This window comes from Dendrobates tinctorius, unplaced genomic scaffold (assembly GCF_039654945.1).
Source record: "Dendrobates tinctorius isolate UK_male_01 unplaced genomic scaffold, ASM3965494v1 ptg000464l, whole genome shotgun sequence".
In the NCBI taxonomy this organism is placed as follows: Eukaryota; Metazoa; Chordata; class Amphibia; order Anura; family Dendrobatidae; genus Dendrobates; species Dendrobates tinctorius.
In genome coordinates this window covers 1,971,457-1,996,112 of record NW_027362126.1, presented here as the reverse complement: position 1 = coordinate 1,996,112, position 24,656 = coordinate 1,971,457, and the positions used below count along the sequence as shown (strand labels likewise).

The window sequence follows — 24,656 nt, the reverse complement described above, 5'->3', positions numbered from 1 at the left end:
TGCCTTGAACAGTCTCTGGAACCCGGTAGGCAGCCTGCTGGATGGGGCGTTGTCCGGGGGTTTCCACATGGTGGCTGGTGAGAGTAGTCTTCCCCGGCTTAGAGGAGAAAGCAGCAGCTCTCGGCCTTAGTACGGCGACAATATCGTCCTTTTGCATATCCGATAAATGGGAGCCCAGGGACACTTGTTCCAGTGATCCTCCAGCTTGGGCAACCTGGAGGAGATCTGGGAGATACTCGTCGTCAGAGGTATCACTAGGGGGGTGGCAGACAGCTAGAACAGGCAGAGATCGGTCGTGGTAGTCTTTCAGCATGTTAATGTGGACGGTTTTCTGTCGTCGACCGCTAGAGTCCAGGGCAATAACATAGTTAGTGTCATTAATTTTCTTGACAACCTGATAAGGGCCTTCCCACACTGCTTGAAGCTTGTTGGCAGGGGAAGCAGTAATCATGAGCACTTGCTGTCCTTCCATAAATTCCCGGTTCCTGGCATTACGGTCATACCAGGTTTTTTGTCTGGACTGGGCCATTCGCTGATGTTCTTTAGTGAAGGTAGCTAGCTGGGCGAGACGGTCTCTGAGCTCTAGAACATAGGGAACGATGGGCATTCCGGTATCTGAGATGTCTCCCTCCAAATGTTCTTTCAGAAGAGTGAGAGGCCCACGGAACTTCCGGCTAAACAGTAGTTCGAAGGGAGAGAACCCTGTGTACTCTTGGGGAACCTCCCGATAGGCGAAGAGGAGATGTGGCAGGTACTTTTCCCAGTCTTTTTCAATGTCAACAAAAGCCCTCAGCATATTTTTTAGGGTTCCATTAAAGCGTTCACATAGTCCGTTGGTCTGCGGGTGGTATGGGGTGGTGCGAATGGCTCGAACACCTCAGGTATGCCATAGGGACTGGACCAGTTCTGACATGAACTGAGTGCCTTGATCTGACAATATTTCACTAGGAAACCCTACCCGGGTAAAGATGGTAACAAGGGCCTCGGCTACCTTTACTGCTGTAATACTGACAGGGCCACAGCTTCAGGATACCTAGTGGCATAGTCCACCACGGTCAGGATATATTTTTTCCCCGACCTGCTGGGGTGGGCCAGAGGACCTATGATGTCGACGGCTACACGTTGAAATGGTTCCTCAGTTATGGGCAGGGATTGCAGGGGTACCTTATGTCGAGCTCCTGGATGCCGCATTTGCTGGCACACATCGCAGGTGCGGCAATAATGGGCTACCGACTGCGAGACGCCCGGCCAGTAAAAACTTTGGGTGAGTCTCTTTTCAGTCCTTTTTCTCCCTTGATGCCCAGCCAAGGGGATGTCATGGGCCAGTTGAAGTAGCTGTGCCCTGTACTTCTGAGGGACAATGAGTTGCCTGGTCATTGCGTCAGGGTTGCCCTGGTCACTGCCCTTTGTTACACGATAATACAGTCCGTTTTCTCGAGTGAAGCCATCCCCATTATCTCCCATGTGCCCAGTTTCTGCCTTTCGCCTAAGGGCTGCTAAGGTAGTGTCACCCTCTATTTCTCGCCTAAACTCCTCTCTGTCCCAAGACTCTCCCAATGTAGTAGCAGCGAACGTATTGCTTACCGACTCTGACGCGGTTCGTGGTGGTTGCTCCCCGGTGAGGTCCGGATGACGTAGTGCTTGAAGGACCTGTAGTCGGGTGACTGCTCCCACAAATTGGCACTGTAACTCCCCAATGTCGTTCCCAAGGAGGATATCTGCAGGAAGTCCTCCCATAACTCCAATCCAACACAGTTTTTCTCCACAACCATAATCCAAACGCACAGAAGCTCGCTGTATATGTTTGCGGGCACCCCCCGCCAGGACAATGGGAATTCCTGGACCCTGGTAAATTGCCTCGGGTCGAACCACACGGGGGTCAGCGATAGTCAAGAATGCCCCCGTGTCTCTAAATCCTGACACTTTGTATCCATCAATAAAGATATCCTTGTTGTGAGTTAATTTTCCCCTTCACCATTGAGGTCTGATGAACTCCCTCTTCTGGTGAAGGAAGGTAGTGAGGCTGATTACCAAGCACCTGTGCAGGATGATGATGACTGGGTGACTGGAATTGCTGACTGGATATAAGGCAGCCGATGCCCTTCTGCCTTGCTGGTGATCTCTCTGAGGGATTCTAGGAGACCAGTCTGATTCCTGCTCCTCAAAAGCGAAGTTTTCTGCTCTACTTTTTGCATTTGTGTTTTGCCTTGTTTTTCTGATTTCTGCCATTCCCTGCTGGGGTGAGCTGAATTCCTTTTTGCTCTGTCTTCAGAAAATACCTGAGTACTGATATAGTCTTTTTGAAGCCTAGCGTCTTCAGGGCTTTTTTCCCTATCAGTCTGTTGGCTCTTGTTTTGATAGGGTTTTTTGCGGATTGCAGACAGCAGCTTTTCTATCCTTTCCTATTTAGTTAGCTTGGGCCCCATCATTTGCTCAGCCTATCTTTCTATCTGTGTGAGTGTTTTTTCATCTTGCTTCACCGTCATTATATGTTGGGGGCTGCCTATTGCTTTTGGGTCTGCTCTGGTGCAGTTTAGATTTCCCTTTCTGTCTTTAGGCTATTTAGTTCTCCGGCTGTGATCGAGGGGTCTAGGACACCGTAGGAACCCCCCACGGCTACTGCTAGTTGTTGTTGATAGGTTCAGGGGTCTGCAATCCGATAGCTGCCAACTTCTCTGGTTTTCTGGACTTAGCTAGTATTTCTGTTTTTGCCTCCTACGGTGACTCATTCATAACACATCCTGCAGGTGGCGTTGCCGTTGCTCTGAGTAGCTAAAGGACAGAGGCCGGAGTCCGTACACTCCAGGAGGGGTATCCATGGTGCTGTGGTCGGTGGTCCACTCTGGTGGGGGTGGTGGTAGCTCTTCCTCAGGAGGGGTGGAGTGTACAAGATGCACTGGACGAGGTGGGGCTGCGTGGGGCTCCCTCCGAATCCTGGAGGGACAGCCAGACTGCAAATGTCCAGGTTGCCCACACCCATAACACCTCCTCTCTGTGCTACCCCCAGGTCGTGGTCGGAACTGTTGTGGCCTAGGATTGTGAGGCGTGATTGTCATCGGCTTGCGACTAGGTGGAAGGGCAGATATAATTGGAGGGGGATGGGCCACTGGAGCAGGCCGTGGTTCATTGTCTAGAAGCCTCCTCCATTGCGGCCGGATAGTAAGGGCTTCATCGACCAGGGCTGCAGCTCTATCCATGGTACACGGCGTGCGCTCCCGGATCCATTCCCGTACCTCTGCAGGGCACTTGGCAAGAAATTGTTCTATAAGGAACGTCTGTATAACATCTTCCACAGTAAAGGCGTTTTCTGCTTCCAGCCATCTCCGACATGCCTCGGACATGCATACATCCTAAACGATCCCCCGTGGTGCATGGGAGGTCTCGGAACTTGGCCCTATATGAGTCTGGGGTGATAGCATGGTAATCCAGGATAGTCCGCTTTACAGTGTTATAATCCCGGTTCCGCAGTGCATCAATGGTTCGGTAAGCCTCCGCCATGCTTCTGTTCAGGAGCCCCACTAAGAAACGCATCCAGCTAGAGTGGGGCACCTCCATCACAGCACACTGCTGCTCAAAGTCTTTGAACAACCCCTCCACATCTCCAGAAGCCTCATCAAATGGCTTAAACTCTGTCCGGGTGATCCGTACAGGCTCCCAGATTGTTGGGGTTACACTCCACATTGCGTTACTCCCTTTTTCAAGCTCCATTGCTTCCTGTCGGCTGTGCCCGGCGGGCAGCCTCCTCCTTGTACTTCTGAGAGACGCCGGGGCCCAGAACCGCCATCTCTTCTTCATACCACACCAACCACTGGCTTTTCTGGAAGGGGATCCCTGTCTCCAGTGCTCGTCTTTCAGACATCTGGGAGGAGGTGGCCGTGCTAGCGCCCACCAGTAGATCGATTAAGGCCTCTTTAGTCAGTCCCTGGTAGTTCAGGCCCAGGTCTCTGGCTCTCTCCTGTAAACAGCATACAATCCAATTTCTGTACTCACTCTGTGGGTGGTTCTCCATTAGGTTACGCTCTGTTGATCCCACTGCTGCCACCAGTTGTCACGGGGTCCTTCTCTGGTATCACACAATCAACAGAGCAAGCGAAGAGTGAACAATTCCAAGACCTTTATTCAGACAAAAATACGAAAAGATCCATATTCAGTCCACCACACAAAGGATAAGATAGTCCAGAATAAGAAGGCAGTCCAGTAACAGGATAAAATGTCCAGGGAAACGAGATTCCAAAACTCTAGCACCAGAGGATAAAATGGGTCCTTCTCTCTCTGAAGTGCTGTCTGAACACCATCCTGTCCACACCGGAACTGACCTTTCCAACTGCTGTTCTTCCCCCCCACCCCCTTCCTTGTCCAGGGGTTGTCAAACAAGTTGGGGCCGGTTTCCAGGCCTCCCAGAGGAGAACAAAGGGCCTTAGGAATTAATGCACTACAGGGTGTCATCAAGAGACAGATACAGTGAGGCTGTAGACTTACAATGTAATAAGAAAAACACTATGAAAATGACTGAAATAGAAAAATAGGAATATACAAAAAATGATATCCACATAGCATATCACACCATCACATAGGGGGCCGCAGCTTGTGAAGGGGATGTTGCTGGAGCATGTCATTCACAAAACCAAGGAGATGTAGCAGAGCTCTGTATGTGTGACTAAAACATTAAGAAATTACATCATATTCCTGACAGCAGCGGCATGTGGTAGAGTGGCATGTGGTAGAGTGGCATGTGGTGGGGAAGCATGTGGTGGAGCGACGTAGTGGGGCAGCATGTGATGGGGCAGCATGCGGTGGAGTGGCATGTGATGGAGCGGCATGTGGTGGAGCGGCATGTAGTGGGGCATCATATGGTGGAGCGGCACGTGGTGGTAGCGGCATGTGGTGGGGCAGCATTTAGTGAGGCGGTATGTAGTGTTGCGGCATTTAGTGCCGCCACTCCGACTGTTCTATTTCCTGTCTGAATCACAGTGAAGTAAATGCCAAAATGACATAAAGTATCACAAAAGAGGATAAAAGACCATTGAAGAAAACATAGGGTGACCTGAAAGGTGGGGTGACCGACCAAATCAGCATGTACGGTGTGATACCATGTATCCGATTTCTCCAGCGATGTTCTAGGTGTGCTGAATGCTTATGGAGGAAAACTCACACACCAGAAGACTGCATCCACTTCAAATTTATGTTAAGAACCTATAATTCTGCCCTTCACCTCGCCAAACACCACCCTGATCTCCTCACTATCCAACAACCCCAAGAAACTTTTTGACACCTTTCACTCCCTCCTCAGGCCGAAAGCACAAGCCCCTATCACAGACATTTGTGCTGATGACCTGGCCTCCCACTTTATAGAGAAAATAGATAATATCCGTCAGGAAATCCAATCCCAACCACCAAGTGCTGTAACTTTCATCCCTCCCTGCATTTCCCCTGGCTCATTTTCCACATTTGTCCCATCACAGAAGAAGTCTCCAGACTCCTCTCTTCTTCTCGTCCAACTACATGCACTACCGACCCCATTCTGTTGTGAGTTCATTTTCCCCTTCGTCACTGGATTCTAGTGAACTCCCTATTCTGGTGAAGGAAGGTAATGAGCCTGATTATCAGGCACCTGAGTCTAATGAGGATGACTGGCTGAGTGGAGTCACAGACTGGATATAAGGCTGCCGACGCCCTTCTGCCCTGCGGGTGATTTCTCTGTGGACTCCTAGGACACCAGTCTGATTCCTGCTCCTAAAGCTAAGTTTTCTGTTTTGGCTGTTAGCCTTTTTGTTTTGTTTTTTGTTTTCCTTGCTTTTCTGTATTCTGCCATTCCCTGCTGGGGTGAGCTGAATCTCCTTTTGCCTGTAGCTCTGTCTTCAGTATATTCCTGAGTGCTGACATAGCTTTTTGAAGCCTAGCGTCTTCAGGGCCTTTTTCACTGTCAGTTTGTTGGCTCTTATTTTCATAGGGTTTTTCACGGATTGCAGACAGCAGCCTTCCTGTCCTTTCCTATGTAGTTAGCTTGGGCCCCTCTTTGCTCTGTCTATCTTTCTGTCTGTGTTAGTATTTTCATCTTGCTTCACCGTCATTATATGTTGGGGGCTGCCTATTGCTTTGGGGTCTGCTCTGGGGCAGTTTAGATTTCCCTTTCTTTCTTTAGGCCTATTTAATTCTCTGGCTGTGATCGAGGGGTCTAGGACATCGTAGGAACCCCCCACGGCTACTGCTAGTTGTGTTGATAGGTTCAGGGGACTGCAATCCGATAGCAGCCAACTTCTCTGGTTTTCTGGACTTAGCTAGCATTTCTGTTTTTGCCTCCTACGGTGACTCAATCATAACAGAATCACCCGCCATACCGCAGATCCTAGGGTACTCAATTGCAGGAAAGAATTGTGTTAAAAAAATTAAAAAAAAGGTGTGTGTATATTCTTTCCTCTATATCTCTGAGGCCGTAGGGGGAATTTTTTTTTCTCTCAATGGAGATAAAGCAATTGTCTGATCATGTGGAGCAGCTCGCTGCGGAAGTGCGGGGAATTTCCGCCTACCTTGCTCGTTCGCATGCTGTTGAACCAAAGATCCCTACACCTGATGTATTTTTTGGGGATCGATCTAAATGTTTGAGTTTCAAAAATAATTGTAAATTATTTTTTGCCTTGAAGCCTAACTCGTCAGGGAGCTCCGCGCAGCAGGTTAAAATTGTCATCTCTTTGCTGCGTGGCGATCCCCAGGATTGGGCGTTTTCTTTGAAACCAGATGATCCTATTCTGACTAATGTGAACGCATTCTTTCAAGCTTTGGGGTTGTTGTATGACGAACCTAATGCTATTGATCAGGCTGAAAAGACCCTGTTGGCATTGAACCAGGGTCGAGATTCTGCAGAGTTGTACTGTCAAAAGTTCCGAAAGTGGGCGGTCCTTACTACCTGGAATGATAATGCCTTGGCTGCTCTCTTTCGGAAGGGTTTGTCAGAAGCCGTAAAAGATACTATGGTGGGATTTCCTGTTCCCTCTGGTCTGGACGATTCTATGTCATTAGCCATTCAGGTTGATCGGCGTTTACGTGAACGCAGGATTGCACGAGAGGTGTTGCCACCGGTTGAACAGACGTCTGAACCTATGCAATGTGATAGAGTATTGTCTAAGGCGCAACGTCAGGAGTTCAGAAGGCGTAATAAGTTGTGTTTTTTCTGTGGAGATGCCTCGCATATTATTTCTGTTTGTCCTAAACGAGAGAAACGCTTTGCACACACGTTTTCTGTTGGTGGTGTTCAACCTAAGTTTCTTCTGGCAATTACTCTGATCTGCTCCCTGTCCACATTTTCCGCCAAGGCTTTTGTGGATTCGGGAGCAGCGCTAAACCTAATGGACTTGGATTTTGCTAAACGTTGTGGATTTCCGATGACACCTCTGCAGACGCCTATCCCTTTGAGGGGGATTGATGCTACTCCTTTGGCTAAAAATAAACCTCAGTTTTGGACCCAGGTGGTCATGCGGGTCGCCCCAGACCATCAAGAAAATTGCAGATTTTTGGTATTGCATGGTCTGCATGATGCCGTTGTTTTGGGGTTTCCCTGGTTGCAAATTCATAATCCAGTTTTGGATTGGAAATCTGTGTCTGTGGTGAGTTGGGGTTGTTGGTGTGCCTTTAGTGAGGCTCCGGTTTTTTCCACCTCCCCTCAGTCGCATGATGTTCCTGACTATTTGGCGGACTTTTATGATGTATTTAGTGAGAATGAGTCTGCGTCCTTGCCTCCTCATAGGAGTTATGACTGTGCAATTGAACTAAGCCCGGGGTGTAAATTTCCCAAGGGTCGGCTCTTCAATTTATCTGTACCCGAGCACGAGGCTATGCGGTCCTATATTAAGGAGGCATTGGAGAAGGGTCATATTAGACCATCCTCTTCACCCTTAGGTGCCGGTTTTTTTTTTGTGGCCAAAAAGGATGGTTCTTTAAGGCCTTGTATTGATTATCGTGCCCTCAATAAAATTACTATTAAATATCAGTATCCGTTACCCCTGATTTCGGATCTATTCTCTAGAGTTAGAGGTGCTTGCTGGTTTACCAAGCTTGACCTCAGGGGGGCGTATAATCGTATCCGCATTAAGCAGGGGGATGAATGGAAGACGGCGTTTAATACTCCGGAGGGACATTTTGAGTACCTGGTGATGCCTTTTGGGCTCACTAATGCCCCTTCTGTCTTCCAGTGCTTCATGAACGATATTTTCCGAGACTTTGTCGATAAATTTTTGATTATTTACCTGGATGATATTTTGATCTTCTCCAAGGATTGGGATTCTCATGTGGAACATGTTCGGACTGTGTTCCGGATCTTGAGGGAGAATTCCCTGTATGTCAAAGGATCAAAATGCCTTTTTGTAGTACAGAGGATTTCATTTTTGGGATTTATTTTGTCTCCGTCAACTATTGAAATGGACCCGGCCAAGGTACAGGCCATTTATGATTGGGTTCAGCCCACTTCTTTGAAGGCCCTCCAGAAGTTTTTGGGTTTTGCTAACTTTTATCGGAAATTTATAGCAAAATTTTCTAGTATTGCCAAGCCATTGACTGATCTGACTAAGAAGGGTGCTGATGTGTTGAATTGGTCTCCTGAGGCTGTTGCTTCCTTTCAGGAGCTGAAGCGAAGATTTACCTCCGTCCCGGTTTTGCGGCAACCTGATGTCTCACTCCCGTTCCAGGTAGAGGTGGATGCTTCTGAGATTGGTGCAGGAGCTGTTTTGTCCCAAAAGGATCCTGTAACATCTAAAATGAATCCCTGTGCTTTCTTTTCCCGAAAGTTCTCTCCATCTGAACGTAACTATGATGTTGGGAATCGGGAACTGTTGGCCATGAAATGGGCATTTGAGGAGTGGAGACATTGGTTGGAGGGAGCTAAACATCAAGTTGTGGTCCCCACTGACCACAAGAATTTGATTTACCTAGAGTCGGCTAAACGCTTGAACCCTAGACAGGCTAGGTGGGCCTTGTTTTTTACACGTTTTGATTTTGTGGTCTCTTTTCTTCCTGGAACTAAGAATGTAAAGGCAGACGCCCTCTCTAGGAGTTTCTTTGTTGATTCTCCTGTCATAACCAAGCCTGCTACCATCTTTGGCGAAGGGGTAGTTCTTTCTGCCATCTCGCCCGATTTGAGACTTGCTCTGCAAGAGTTCCAGGAGGACAAACCTGAGCATTGTCCCAGTGGAAAGTTGTATGTTCCTGACCAGTGGAAGAAGAGAGTGATGTCTGAAGTTCATTGCTCTGCATTGGCTGGTCATCCAGGTATTTTTGGTACTAGAGATCTGGTGAGTCGCTCTTTTTGGTGGCCCACCTTGTCTCATGATGTCAGGAATTTTGTGCAGTCCTGTGGGACTTGCTCCCGGTCTAAATCTTGTTCTCGTTCTAGTGGGTTGTTGATACCTTCGCCGGTCCCCAGGAGGCCATGGACCCATATTTCAATGGATTTCATCTCTGATATGCCGGTCTCTCAAAGAATGACTGTTATTTGGGTGATTTGTGATAGGTTCTCTAAGATGGTTCATCTTGTACCACTCCCTAAGTTGCCATCTTCCTCTGAGTTGGTGCCCCTGTTTTTGCAACAGGTGGTTCGCTTACACGGGATTTCTGAGAACATTGTATCTGACAGAGGAGTTCAGTTTTGTGTCTAGATTTTGGAGGACTTTCTGTTCCAAGCTGGGAATTCAGTTGTCCTTCTCCTCTGCTTTTCACCCTCAGACCAATGGGCAGACAGAGAGAACAAACGAGACCTTGGAGTCGTATTTGAGATGTTTTATTTCCGCTGATCAGGATGATTGGGTTTCATTTTTGCCCTTGGCTAAATTTGCTTTAAATAATAGAGCTAGTTCTGCCACTTTGATGTCACCTTTTTTTTTGTAACTTTGGGTTTCATCCTCGATTTTCTTCAGGGCAGGTGGAGCCTTCTGCCTGCCCAGGTGTTGACACTGTGGTGGAGAGAATGCACCAGATCTGGGACCAAGTGGTGGATAAGTTATCTCTCTCCCAGGAAAAGGCCCAGCGGTTTTCCAATCGACATAGGACCATTGGTCCCCAGTTTAAGATTGGTGATATGGTGTGGTTATCATCAAAAAATATCGCTATGAAGGTGGCTTCTCCTAAGTTTAAGCCTAGATTTATTGGACCTTACAAGATTTTGGAGATTATTAATCCGGTCTCTTTTCGTTTGGCTCTTCCTGTCACATTTAAAATCCATAATGTGTTCCATAAGTCCTTGTTGAAGAGGTTTGTTGAACCAGTTGTTCCTGGGGTGGCACCTCCAGACCCTGTATTGGTTGAAGGTAACATGGAATATGAGGTAGAGAAAATACTGGATTCCCGTCTGGTTAGACGGAGACTCCAGTATTTGGTTAAGTGGAAGGGTTATGGTCAGGAGGATAATTCCTGGGTCTCTGCCTCTGATATTCATGCCAAAAGATTGGTGCATGCATTTCATCGGGCTCACCCTGATCGCCCTGGTGGCGTGGTTGAGGGTTCGGTGACCCCTTCTCAAGGGGGAAGTACTGTTGTGAGTTCATTTTCCCCTCCGTCACTGGATTCTAGTGAACTCCCTATTCTGGTGAAGGAAGGTAATGATGCTGTGCGAACATATAAATCCCTTAAAACGAATTATTTATTTAATACATTAAAAAACACCTATCCCAGTGAAAAAATGGTCAATGCCAAAATTAACCAGACCTAGGCTGGGATGCTACATAGCCCTACTATAAGGCTCACTGATACCTTCCTAGCCGTGGAGGTTGGCACCCTAAAAACGAGAGTTGGCGCCCCCACTCAACGTGGACTATCCCTCACTCCCCTACCAGTCCCTATTCAGACAGGAGGGAAAACAATAATCTGATAGTGCAGAAATGAAACTTCAGAATTCCCTAAGCTCGAGCAAAACCTCAAACAATTGATATTGTCCCAATAGAACCCCCACATAGGGGTACATTAACCGATAAATTGCTTGTCATGTGTAGGTATGCCCATCTGATATTATAGCAATGAACATTAGAGTTGCCTCAGGCTAAAGTAGGACCCCAGGATACTATAAACGATAAAAAATCTAATACCTCCACATCATGATCATATGTGACAAACTGATATGTCCAATGGACAGATAATACAAACTAACCCCTCTCAAGGGTATACTCTGAATCATAATATAATAAACAAAGTCACTTATCATGTGTAGGTCAACCCCGACGCGTTTCCCCGCCTGTAGCGGTTCATCAGGAGGATCAATCAATAAACGTCATATCCATATGTGATACCCAGATGATGCATGATGGCACCGGTGGTCAGGAATGAGTGGATTTAAATAACCCCCATGATACAAAGCCACAATTCAGCCCCACCCATTATCAGGTGGGCAAATCACATATGAGAAGGTAGTGATAGCCCAAATATCTCCACATGATACCGTAAATAGTAGCCGCCCTCAGCGTCAAATCATCACAACCGCCTACGATACATAGCGGGTGAATAGAGGCCCCACGTGTGCTCCAGGATGGCGCCAGCGTCCCACGTCATCAAAAAGCCTCAGATATATAACAGGTAGATGAAGCCCCGGCGTGCGCTCCACACTGGAGCGCATCCAAAATGGCGCCGGGGACTTCCGGTTTGGGCGCATCCAAAATGGCGCCGAGACTTCCGGTTTGGGCGCATCCAATATGGCGCCGGGACTTCCGGTTTGGGCGCATCCAAAATGGCGCCGGGACTTCCGGTTTCGGCAGATTTAGTTAAGCTCCAATACCAGCATTCATTTTACCCTCAGAGGGAGGGAGGAGCAAAGGGTATATGTATCAAATGGCAGGGCACAACGAAAAAGAGCAAATGGTACAGAGTATTCAAAAGTATAGAGTTTCTGATTCTATCACTCATATATACTAGAATACCGCCAAGTGACTATTTATTAGGAAGACAATACTGGGGATGAAAAATTCTATATAAAGATAAACATCAGAAACAAATAATAGATATATACCGCTTTTCAATGCAGTGTATGCCTAAAAGGCATCCTCAGATATGCCCTTCAAAATAAAAAACCCCCATTAATCCAGAATACATCTATATATTAGAGAACAGTCGCCATATCAGGCATACTCTTATTCCATTATATGAAGCAGGTATATGACATGCACTCATTCATCCCGTCTGGGAAGAGGGACTGTAACCTGAAGATCCACTCACATTCCCTTCTCAGGATTATGTTATCCAGGTTACCTCCCTCACTTTCGGCTTTATTAGTTCAATCATAGTGAAGGAGATGTCGCTCGCACAGCCTTAGTGTACTGCATTCATGTGTCTTGCGACCGGGGTATCTCTCTTATTTTTGATATCCCCCAAATGCTCCCCCACCCTAACCCTGAATTCCCTAGTGGTCTTACCCACATAGTCCCTGGGACACGTGCATGTGGCTTTATAAACCAGACCTGTAGATCTACAATTACCAAAATCTCTAATGCAGAAAGTTCTCCCATTATGTGAGCTCGTAAAGGTCTTACATTGCAACATATATTTACACCTGGAGCAATTACCGCATTTAAAAAAACCAAGGGGTCTCCTATCCAGCCATGTAGCCGCCCCTTGGCCTTTGATAGAAACTATGGACAAGCCTATCTCCAACAGACCTCCCCTTCCTATATGTAACACTTGGTTTCTGTGTTACAAGACCTCTCAAGTTGGGGTCAGCTAGTAAGATACCCCAATGTTTTTTAAGGACATGATATACTTTATCCGCCTGAGCATCATAAGTTCCAATACGCCTTACAATATTTTCATTTGTATCATTCCTGGGTCCTTTTTTCTGAAGCAAAGAATGTCTATCACTTAGTAACGCCTCATGTTGCGGTCTGTCCAATACCTGTGGGGGGTACCCTCTCATCTTAAACCTGTTATACAGGTCCTTAGATTGTCTTCTATAAGAATTTAAATCAGAGCAGTTCCTTCGGATCCTCAGGAACTGCCCCTTAGGGATCCCCTTCTTCAATGGCTCTGGGTGATGGCTTGTCCATCTCAAAAGATTATTAGTGGCGGTTGGCTTCCTATAAGTGCAAGTACTAATACCTCCATCAGCCATTTTAGTAATCGTCAAGTCAAGGAAATTAATGCTGTGCATATGACATTCATATGTAAATTTAAGTCCCACTGTGTTAACGTTAATAAGCTCGATGAAGCGGTTAAATTCAGCCTCTGGGCCAGACCAAAATATCAATATATCATCAATATATCTGGCCCAGAGGCTGAGGAATGGGATCCACCACTCATCCTCATCACCAAATATGACAGTCTCCTCCCACCAGCCCAGGAAGATATTTGCATAACTGGGGGCACAGGGGCTCCCCATTGCAGTCCCCCTGAGCTGGTGGAAGTATTTAGAGTCAAAAAGAAAATAATTCCTAGTAAGGACAAATTTCAGCAAATCCTTAATAAATAGGTTGTGTGCCCAACATTCTACTGCTCTAGTTTGCAGAAAATGAGTAACTGCTTCAAGTCCCCATCTATGTGGGATACAACTGTATAGTGCCTCCACATCAATGGATGCTAGCATGGTGTTTTCTTCAAGCGTAACCCCTTCAAGTATATTTAGTAGGTGCGATGTGTCACGTACATATGAGGGAAGTGCTGCCACAAACGGCCTTAGAATCCTATCCAAATAGACACCACTGTTCTGGGTCAAAGAGTCTATGCCTGAGACAATAGGTCGACCCTTTAATGGATCCAGCCCTTTGTGCACTTTTGGTAATGCATAAAACGTTGCAATCACAGGCGACTTAGGTAACAAAAACTGAAACTCATTATGCGATATTAGCTTATTAAGCCTTGCCTCATCCAAGATTATCAATAATTCTTTCTTATATTCCTCAGTCGGGTCGCCATGCAACACCTCATATGTATCATCAAGATTTAACAAAGAATAGCACATCGCACGATATTTGTCGTGATCCAACACCACCAGATTTCCACCTTTATCAGAGGCCTTAATTATTATATTAGTGTTCTTTTCCAGCCCTTCAAGGGCTATATTCTCAGCATGTGAAAGATTGAAAATGCCATCACGATTGACACAAGGAATTTTCCGTAAATCATCCTCCACCATCTTAATAAATATATCAATACTTGTTACCTCCTTATTGGGTGGCATTCTGGTACTCCTATTTTTCAAGGTGGTGAACGGACCAACCCCCCGCTGCTGTTCATTCTCCCTCAGGAGGCTGGTCAGGGCATCGAGACCCTCCATGTCCTCTTCTGATAAACCAAGCCTGAGGCACTGTTCACGATCATGCTGCTTGAAAAAGAGTTTCCACTTAAGGTTACGACCAAACAAATTAAGATCCTTAACCCAGTTGAAGCAGTTATATTTATTTGTCGGCACAAAATTGAGACCTTTCTGCAAAACAAGACATTCATCCCCAGACAGATTGTGTGATGACAGATTTATGATCTGACCCTGATCAATGATGGTCTTTTCCTCAGATCGTAGCCCACTGCAGGGCCTCGGTCCAAAAAAGATTGTGATGCAGATGAGGAGGGACCTAAGGACAGATGCTGTGCTCCCCTTCCCCTTTGCCTGTATTGATTTCTTGGTGGGCGCCATCTTGATCTACTCTGCCCTCCTCTTCCCTTAAAACCACTGGAATTCTCTGTACGTTCGGTGTCAGATGTATCAATATCTGATGAGGATACCTCTATTGAGTTACTAATCTGATACTCATATGCCCTGTTGTCTTTGAATTCAGCAAGATCACGTATAAACTGCGAGTGTTTTCGATCTTTAAGATTGGTTTGAAATTTCTCAACTGATGTCTTGAGAATCTCTTCCCTTCGTACAAAATCAGAGTCAGATCTCAACTTTTGGACTTTTTCAATAAGGTTATTCAATTTTTTAGTAGATTCCTCGAACAGTTTTTTCTCCTCAATGAGGAGAAGCTGCATGAACCGGATCGATGGGGTTCTATTGGGACAATATCAATTGTTTGAGGTTTTGCTCGAGCTTAGGGCATTCTGAAGTTTCATTTCTGCACTATCAGATTATTGTTTTCCCTCCTGTCTGAATAGGGACTGGTAGGGGAGTGAGGGATAGTCCACGTTGAGTGGGGGCGCCAACTCTCGTTTTTAGGGTGCCAACCTCCACGGCTAGGAAGGTATCAGTGAGCCTTATAGTAGGGCTATGTAGCATCCCAGCCTAGGTCTGGTTAATTTTGGCATTGACCATTTTTTCACTGGGATAGGTGTTTTTTAATGTATTAAATAAATAATTCGTTTTAAGGGATTTATATGTTCGCACTATTTCTGATTCCTATGAGATATATATTTCATACGTTCGACGAAGGAAGGTAATGAGCCTGATTATCAGGCACCTTAGTCTAATGAGGATGACTGGCTGAGTGGAGTCACAGACTGGATATAAGGCTGCCGACGCCCTTCTGCCCTGCGGGTGATTTCTCTGTGGACTCCTAGGACACCAGTCTGATTCCTGCTCCTAAAGCTAAGTTTTCTGTTTTGGCTGTTAGCCTTTTTGTTTTGTTTTTTGTTTTCCTTGCTTTTCTGTATTCTGCCATTCCCTGCTGGGATGAGCTGAATCTCCTTTTGCCTGTAGCTCTGTCTTCAGTATATTCCTGAGTGCTGACATAACTTTTTGAAGCCTAGCGTCTTCAGGGCCTTTTTCACTGTCAGTTTGTTGGCTCTTATTTTCATAGGGTTTTTCACGGATTGCAGACAGCAGCCTTCCTGTCCTTTCCTATGTAGTTAGCTTGGGCCCCTCTTTGCTCTGTCTATGTTTCTGTCTGTGTTAGTATTTTCATCTTGCTTCACCGTCATTATATGTTGGGGGCTGCCTATTGCTTTGGGGTCTGCTCTGGGGCAGTTTAGATTTCCCTTTCTTTCTTTAGGCCTATTTAATTCTCTGGCTGTGATCGAGGGGTCTAGGATATCGTAGGAACCCCCCACGGCTACTGCTAGTTGTGTTGATAGGTTCAGGGGTCTGCAATCCGATAGCTGCCAACTTCTCTGGTTTTCTGGACTTAGCTAGCATTTCTGTTTTTGCCTCCTACGGTGACTCAATCATAACACCATTCCCTCACATCTCCTCCAGTCTCTCTCCAATCGTTACAACTCACCTAACTACAATCTTTAATCTCTCCCTCTCCTCGGGCATTTTCCCCTCCTCCTTCAAACACTCTATCGTTACTCCAGTATTAAAGAAACCCGCTCTCGACCCATCCTGCACAAACAACTACAGACCAGTCTCCAATCTCCCCTTCATCTCCAAACTCTTGGAGCGCCTAGTCTACTCCCGCCTTACCTGTTACCTCTCCACTCACACCCTCCTAGACCCTTCACAGTCCGTCTTCCGCCGCCTACATTTGACGGAAACTGCACTCATCTAAGTGACCAATGACCTTCTGACAGCAAAATGTAACTGTGACCACTCTTTGCTCATTCTTCTCGACCTTCCTGCAGCTTTCGACACTGTTGACCACCGTCTCCTACTTTCTAGGCTCCAGTCACTAGGCATTAAGGACACTGCTCTCTCCTGGTTCTCTTCCTATCTTTCAGACCGCTCCTTCAGTGTTCTGTTCGCTGGCTCCACTTCATCTCCTCTTCCTCTCATTGTTGGGGTACCTCAGGGCTTAGTCCTTGGCCCCCTTCTCTTCTCTCTCTCTACACAGCCCCAATTGGACAGATCATCAGCAGATTTGGGTTTCGGTACCATCTTTATGCTGATGACACACAACTATACACGCCATCCCCCGACCTTACCCCCGCTGTACTACAGAACACCAGTGACTGTCTGTCCACAGTCTCCAACATCATGTCCACTCTCTATCGGAAACTCAACCATTCCAAAACTGAACTACTTCTGCTCCCGCCATCTACTAACCTCCCTAAATCTGACATTAACCTCTCCGTAGGTGGCACCATAATAATGCCCTGTCAGCAGGCACACTGTTTGGGTGTTACATTTGACATCCCATATACAATCTCTTGCCCGCTCTTGCCGCTTACACCAAAAGAACATCTCTAGAATCCACCCTTTTCTCACCATGGAAATAACAAAAACCCTCACTGTCGCCCTGATCCACTGCCGCCTGGATTACTGCAACACTCTCCCTCACTTAACTTTCCCCTCTCCTGTCCATCCTTAATGCAGCAGCCAGGGTCATCCACCTGGCTAATCGGTACTTGGACATGTCCGCTCTTCGCCAGTCCTTACACTGGCTGCCCATTCATTATAGTATCCAATTCAAAGTACTTGTTCTCACCCACAAAGCTCTCCACAGTGCGGCACCCCCCCTACATTTCTTCCCTCATTTCTGTCTATTGGCCTAACCGACCGCTGCGCTCTGCAAACGACTTTCGACTAACCTCTACACCAATCCGCACCTCCCGACTCCAAGACTACTCCCGCGCTGCGCCAATCCTCTGGAATGCTCTACCCCAGGGTTCCCCAACTCCAGTCCTCAAGGCCCACCAACAGATCATATTTTCAGGATTTCCTTTGTATTGCACAGGTGAAGCAATTATCACCAGAGCAATACTAAGGAAATCCTGAAAACAATCTGTTGGTGAGCCTTGAGGATTTTAGTTGGGGAACCCTGCTCTACCCCGAGAAATTAAGACCAGCCACAACTTGCACAGTTTTAGGTGCTCCCTCAAAATGCATCTGCTCAGAGCCTTCACTAATCACAGTCATTCTATGTGTAAGTGTGCGTGTGTAGCCCATTCACTATCTCTATCCCCCACCTTCTCAAGATGGCTGGACCATCATTGTAAATACACCATTGTATATACACACCTGTCCTCTGTATCTCCCCCACCTCATTGGAGAGTGTAAGCTCTCACGAGCAGGGTCATATGATACGATGTGTCCGGTGTGGCGTGTTACTGTATACAATGTGTCCGTTGTGACGTGTGATACAATGTGTCCGGTGTGACGTTTGATACGATGTGTCCGGTGTGACGTGTGATACGATGTGTCCGGTGAGACGTGTTATACAATATGTCCGGTGTGACGTGTTATACAATGTGTCCGGTGTGACATGTGATACGATGTGTCCGGTGTGACATTTGATACGATGTGTCCAGTATGACGTGTGATACAATGTGTCCGGTGTGACGTGTTATACAATGTGTCCGGTGTGACGTGTTACACATTGTGTCCGGTGTGACGTGTTATACAATGTGTCCGGTGTGACGTGTGATATGATGTGTCCGGTGTGACGTGTGATATGATGTGTCCGGTGTGACGTGTGATACGATGTGTCCGGTGTGACGTGATGCACGATGTGTCCAGTGTGACGTTTGATACGATGTGTCCGGTGTGACGTGATGCACGATGTGTCCGGTGTGACGTTTGATACGATGTGTCCGGTGTGACATGTGATACGATGTGTCCGGTGTGACGTGATGCACGATGTGTCCGGTGTGACGTGTGATACGATGTGTCCGGTGTGACGTGTGATACGATGTGTCCGGTGTGACGTGATGCACGATGTGTCTGGTGTGACGTTTGATACAAGGTGTCCGGTGTGACGTGATGCACGATGTGTCCGGTGTGACGTTTGATACGATGTGTCCGGTGTGACATGTGATATGATGTGTCCGGTGTGACGTGTTATACAATGTGTCCGGTGTGACGTGTTACACATTGTGTCCGGTGTGACGTGTTATACAATGTGTCCGGTGTGACGTGTGATATGATGTGTCCGGTGTGACGTGTGATACGATGTGTCCGGTGTGACGTGTGATACGATGTGTCCGGTGTGACGTGTGATACGATGTGTCCGGTGTGACGTGATGCACGATGTGTCTGGTGTGACGTTTGATACAAGGTGTCCGGTGTGACGTGATGCACGATGTGTCCGGTGTGACGTTTGATACGATGTGTCCGGTGTGACATGTGATATGATGTGTCCGGTGTGACGTGTTATACAATGTGTCCGGTGTGACGTGTTACACATTGTGTCCGGTGTGACGTGTTATACAATGTGTCCGGTGTGACGTGTGATATGATGTGTCCGGTGTGACGTGTGATACGATGTGTCCGGTGTGACGTGTGATACGATGTGTCCGGTGTGACGTATTATACAATAATAATAATAATAATCTTTATTTTTATATAGCGCTAACATATTCCGCAGCGCTTTACAGTTTGCACATATTATCATCACTGTCCCCGATGGGGCTCACAATCTAAATACAATGTGTCCGGTGTGACGTCTGATACGATGTGTCCGGTGTGACATGTGATACGATGTGTCCGGTGTGTCGTGTTACTGTATACAATGTGTCCAGTGTGACGTGTGATATGATGTGTCCGGTGTGACGTGTGATACGATGTGTCCGGTGTGACGTGTGATACGATGTGTCCGGTGTGACATGTGATACGATGTGTCCAGTGTGTCGTGTTACTGTATACAATGTGTCCGGTGTGACGTGTGATACGATGTGTCCGGTGTGACGTGTGATACGATGTGTCCGGTGTGACGTGATGCACGATGTGTCCGGTGTGACGTGATGCACGATGTGTCCGGTGTGACGTTTGATACGATGTGTCCGGTGTGACGTGTGATACGATGTGTCCGGTGTGACGTGATGCACGATGTGTCCAGTGTGACGTTTGATACCATGTGTCCGGTGTGACGTGATGCACGATGTGTCCGGTGTGACGTTTGATACGATGTGTCCGGTGTGACGTGATGCACGATGTGTCCGGTGTGACGTTTGATACGATGTGTCCGGTGTGACATGTGATACGATGTGTCCGGTGTGACGTGTGATACGATGTGTCCGGTGTGACGTGTGATATGATGTGTCCGGTGTGACGTATTATACAATGTGTCCGGTGTGACGTTTGATACGATGTGTCTGGTGTGACGTTTGATACAATGTGTCCGGTGTGACGTGATGCACGATGTGTCCGGTGTGACGTTTGATACGATGTGTCCGGTGTGACATGTGATACGATGTGTCCGGTGTGACGTGTTATACAATGTGTCCGGTGTGACGTGTGATACGATGTGTCCGGTGTGACGTTTGATACGATGTGTCCGGTGTGACGTTTGATACGATGTGTCCGGTGTGACGTGTGATACAATGTGTCCGGTGTGACGTGTGATACAATGTATCCGGTGTGACGTGTGATACATGTATCTTGTGTGATACGTGTACCCAATCTATGGCGGTCTCTCCTCTCGGGACCCTCTTTTTCTTCGCCTTCTGCTACCTCAGACGCCTTTTCTCCATTTCTCTCAGAAATACAAATGCTTTCTGTTCAGCCAGACACGAAGGCAAAGGGTTGTGCTGGCTGCAGCCGCAAGATCAAGGACCGCTATCTACTGAAGGCGCTGGACAAGTACTGGCACGAGGACTGCCTGAAGTGCGCCTGCTGCGACTGTCGCCTGGGGGAGGTGGGCTCCACGTTGTACACCAAGGCCAACCTCATCCTGTGCCGGAGGGACTACCTGAGGTAAGGACCGTGCTGCCCACCCCAGCTCAGAGCTGCCTGTGTAACCCCACCCCAGCTCAGATCTGCCTGTGTAACCCCGCCCTCACAGTCTAACCCCACCCCAGCTCAGCTGCCTGTGTAACCCACTCTCAGTGTAACCCCGCCCTAGATCAAAGCTACCTGTGTAATCCCGCCCTCACAGTGTAACCCCACCCAAGCTCAGTGCTGCTTGTTTAACCCCACCCTCAGTGTATCCCCGCCTCAGCTCAGAGCTGCCAGTGTAAACCCACCTGCACAGTGTAACCCAGCTCAGAGCTGCCTGTGTAACCTCGCCATCACATTGTAACCCCGCCTTAGCTCAGAGCTGCCTGTGTAACCTCGCCATCACATTGTAACCCCGCCTTAGCTCAGAGCTGCCTGTGTAACCCGCTGTCAGGAATACCATTTTTTTAGTTTCAATTTATGAAACTTGCAGTTCTCTGGCGCCCCCCTTACCTTCAGGGAACTGCAGCTAGGCTAAGTAGTCGCCGGAGAGGCTGCCCTGATGTGTTCTAGTTATCGGGCACTCTGCAGTGAGGGCGGTGTATATATCATCAGTCCCAGGCCAGAAATACATATATAAACCTCCGGTCCGTCACTGCCAGGATCCCCCAGTAACACCAGGACGGTATGCTGCCACCAGTCCCTCGTTAGATATAAGCCCGGTCCGTTACCAAGCCTATATCGGGTCAGACGCCAACCAGAGGTAGCGTGAATTTACACGGAGAATGTGTCGGTTCGGTCATAGAGCAAGAAGAATGAAGCTAGCAAATTTTATAAGTTTACTCCAGACAAACATCGACAGTGTTGACAAAAGATACAATAGCTATTACAAAAAGAGACAAAACACAAGTCTGTACAAACAGAAAGTAACAAAGATAAAAATACGAAACTTGCTAAATCTCAGTCACAGGTATGATGTGTCGATAACGGGAAGGACACTCCCAAAGAAATGATTCAGCAGCACAGCATGGTGTTGTTTCAGCTGTCTCTCTGGCTCTGAATGCCTCCCAAAATGGACGGTCCTGTTTTAAGGTTTGGCCTTAAACTTATGGACTCCCACTTTTGCTGACCTCACATGTGGTCTGTTTTCGGGAGGAACACCTATTTTCAAAAGTTATCAAAAACTCCCTTTTTCCATATCTTTGGCCCGGAAGCTCACAGGCCAACGATATTGGCATTATTTTTTCCCCTGTGATTTTACCGTTCTTCAGAGTCCGATCACGGTATGTCTGTGATTTCCTGGTGGGCAGAAATTAATTTCCCAGGTTTCTAATGGCCCTAAATGCCGTAAAACGCTGCCATGTGTAGCCCCAATTACCCCAGTCCTGGAAGTCTAATTTACATGTTTCTAGGATTATTGTGTGTTTCACTTTGAGTATTCTGCTTCAGGAAACAAAGCTCTGCTGCAGGCAATAAAAGTGACCATTTGCTGGAGGGGAGGGGGACTCCACAAAGATGGAGAGAGGGGGACTCCAGCAGGCTTTTGGTTGTACAGAAACCAATGGGAGGAGGAGTAGCAGGCAGCTCTGGCTGTGTAACCAGAACACCCCCATGTCTGCTGCTCCCGCCCAGTGTTTGCCCCATGTCTGCTGCTCCTGCCCAGTGTTCGCCTAATGTCTGCTGCTCCAGCCCAGTGTTCGCCTAATGTCTGCGGCTCCAGCCCAGTGTTCGCCCATGTCTGCGGCTTCCGCCCAGTGTTTGCCCCATGTCTGCTGCTCCCGCCCAGTGTTTGCCCCATGTCTGCTGCTCCTGCCCAGTGTTTGCCCCATGTCTGTTGCTCCCACCCAGTGTTTGCCCCATGTCTGCTGCTCCTGCCCAGTGTTTGCCCCATGTATGCTGCTCCCGCCCAGTGTTTGCCCCATGTCTGCTGCTCCCACCCAGTGTGTGTCCCATGTCTGCTGCTCCCACCCAGTGTTTGCCCCATGTCTGCTGCTCCCACCCACTGTTTGCCCCATGTCTGCTGCTCCCACCCAGTGTTTGTCCCATGTCTGCTGCTCCCACCCAGTGTTTGCCCCATGCCTGCTGCGCCCGACCAGTGTTTGCCCCATGTCTGCTGCTCCTGCCCAGTGTTTGCCCCATGTATGCTCTTCCCGCCCAGTGTTTGCCCCATGTCTACTGCTCCCTCCCAGTGTTTGCCCCATGTCTGCTGCTCCCACCCAGCGTTTGTTCCATGTCTGCTGCTCCCACCCAGTGTTTGCCCCATGTCTGCTGCTCCCACCCAGTGTTTGCCCCATGTATGCTGCTCCCGCCCAGTGTTTGCCCCATGTCTGCTGCTCCAGCCCAGTGTTTGCCCCATGTCTGCTGCTCCCGCCCAGTGTTTACCCCATGTCTGCTGCTCCAGCCCAGTGTTTGCCCCATGTCTGCTGTTCCCACCCAGTGTTTGCCTCATGTCTGCTGTTCCCGCCCAGTGTTCGCCCCATGCCTGCTGCTCCTGTCCAGTGTTTGCCCCATGTCTACGACTCCCGCCCAGTACTTGCCCCATGTTTGCTGCTCCCGCCCAGTGTTCGTCCCATGTCTACTGTTCCAGCCCAGTGTTTGCCCCATGTCTGCTGCTCCCGCCCAGTGTTTGCCCCATGTCTGCTGCTCCCACCCAGTGTTTGTCCCGTGTCTGCTGCTCCTGTCCAGTGTTTGCCCCATGTATGTTGCTCCCGCCCAGTGTTTGCCCCATGTCTGCTGCGCCCGGCCTGTGATTGCCCCATGTCTGCTGCTCCCACCCAGTGTTTGCTCCATGTCTGCTGCTCCCACCCAGTGTTCGCCCCATGTCTGCTGTTCCCGCCCAGTGATTGCCCCATGTCTGCTGCTCCCGACCAGTGTTTGCTCCATGTCTGCTGCTCCCGCCCAGTGTTTGCCCCATGTCTGCTGCTCCCGCCCAGTGTTTGCCCCATGTCTGCTGCTCCCGCCCAGTGTTTGCCCCATGTCTGCTGCTCCCGCCCAGTGTTCACCAGTTGTGAGTTCTCCTTCCAGACTCCCTCTGGTGGTAACAGGAGGTAGAGAGGCTGATTTGATTGGTGGAAATCTGCCACCTGAGAATGAGGATGACGATTGGACCTCAGGAGTCTCAGATTGGATTTAAGACAGCCGACGCCCTATTCAGTTGCTGGTGATTCCTTCTGGCTTGTCAGCTCTTGGTTTTCAGCTCTGTTCCAGTCATCTAAAGTTAAGTTTTTCTGCTAATATTCACACTATTCAGTTTCTTGGTGTGTTCAGCCAGCCCCGGCTGGGGGCTGTGCTAAATTTCCACTCTTATTTATCAGTATTTTGCCAATTTGCTATTTGTCCCTTACTAGTTTGGTCTCTTTTTGCTCTGTCTCAGAATATTTCAGAGTGCTGATATAGTGGGAGAAATCTAGTGACTTCAGGGTTAATTTTGCTATCAGAAGTGTTGGACATTATTTTTGTAGGGTTTTTTGCAGGTTGCAGACAGTGTCTTTCCTTTCCTTTCTAGTTAGTTTGGGCCCCATCGTTTGCTCAGCCTATTTTCCTGCCTGTGTTTGTGCCTTCATCTTGTTTCACCGTCAATACATGTGTGGGGGCTATCTATATCTTTGGGGTCTGCTCTGGGGCAGTTAGTTTTCCCCTTTTCATGCTTCAGGCTTATTTAGTCCTCCGGCTGTGACGAAGCGTCTAGGAACATCGTAGGTACGCTCCACGGCTGCTGCTAGTTGTGTGGTAGGATCAGGGATCTGCAATCTGCATAGTTACCAACCTCTTTAGTTTTCTGTGACTTAGGTTGTTTTGCTTTTTTCTCCTCGGTGACCCATTCAAAACAGTTCACCCCATGTGTGCTCCTTTCACCCAGTGTTTGCCCATTGTAAGCTGCTTCCACCCAGTGTTTGCCCCATGTCTGCTGCTCCCGCCCAGTGTTTTCCCCATGTCTGCTGCTCCCACCCAGTGTTTACCCCATGTCTGCTGCTCCCGCCCAGTGTTTGCCCCATGTCTGCTGCTCCCGACCAGTGTATGCCCGATGTCTGCTGCTCCCGACCAGTATTTTCCCCACGTTTGCTGCTCTCGCCCAGTGTTTGCCCCATGTCTGCTGCTCCCGCCCAGTGTTTGCCCCATGTCTGCTGCTCCTGCCAAGTGTTTGCCCCATGTCTGCTGCTCCCGACCAGTGTTTGTTCCATGTCTGCTGCTCCCACCCAGTGTTTGCTCCATGTCTGCTTCGCCCGAC

The 24,656-nt window shown here is 48.2% G+C and overlaps 1 protein-coding gene across 4 annotated transcripts in view; it reads left to right on the top strand.

Annotated features, from left to right (window-relative positions):
- The window catches only part of LMO3 (LIM domain only 3), a 134,937-nt gene that overhangs the window by 58,235 nt on the left and 52,046 nt on the right, over window positions 1–24,656 (top strand). For all 4 annotated transcript variants that reach the window (XM_073564596.1, XM_073564595.1, XM_073564598.1 and 1 more), the window contains exon 2: window positions 20,254–20,467. In XM_073564596.1, the coding sequence (XP_073420697.1) occupies window positions 20,254–20,467 (214 nt within the window). The remainder of the gene's footprint in view (window positions 1–20,253; window positions 20,468–24,656) is intronic.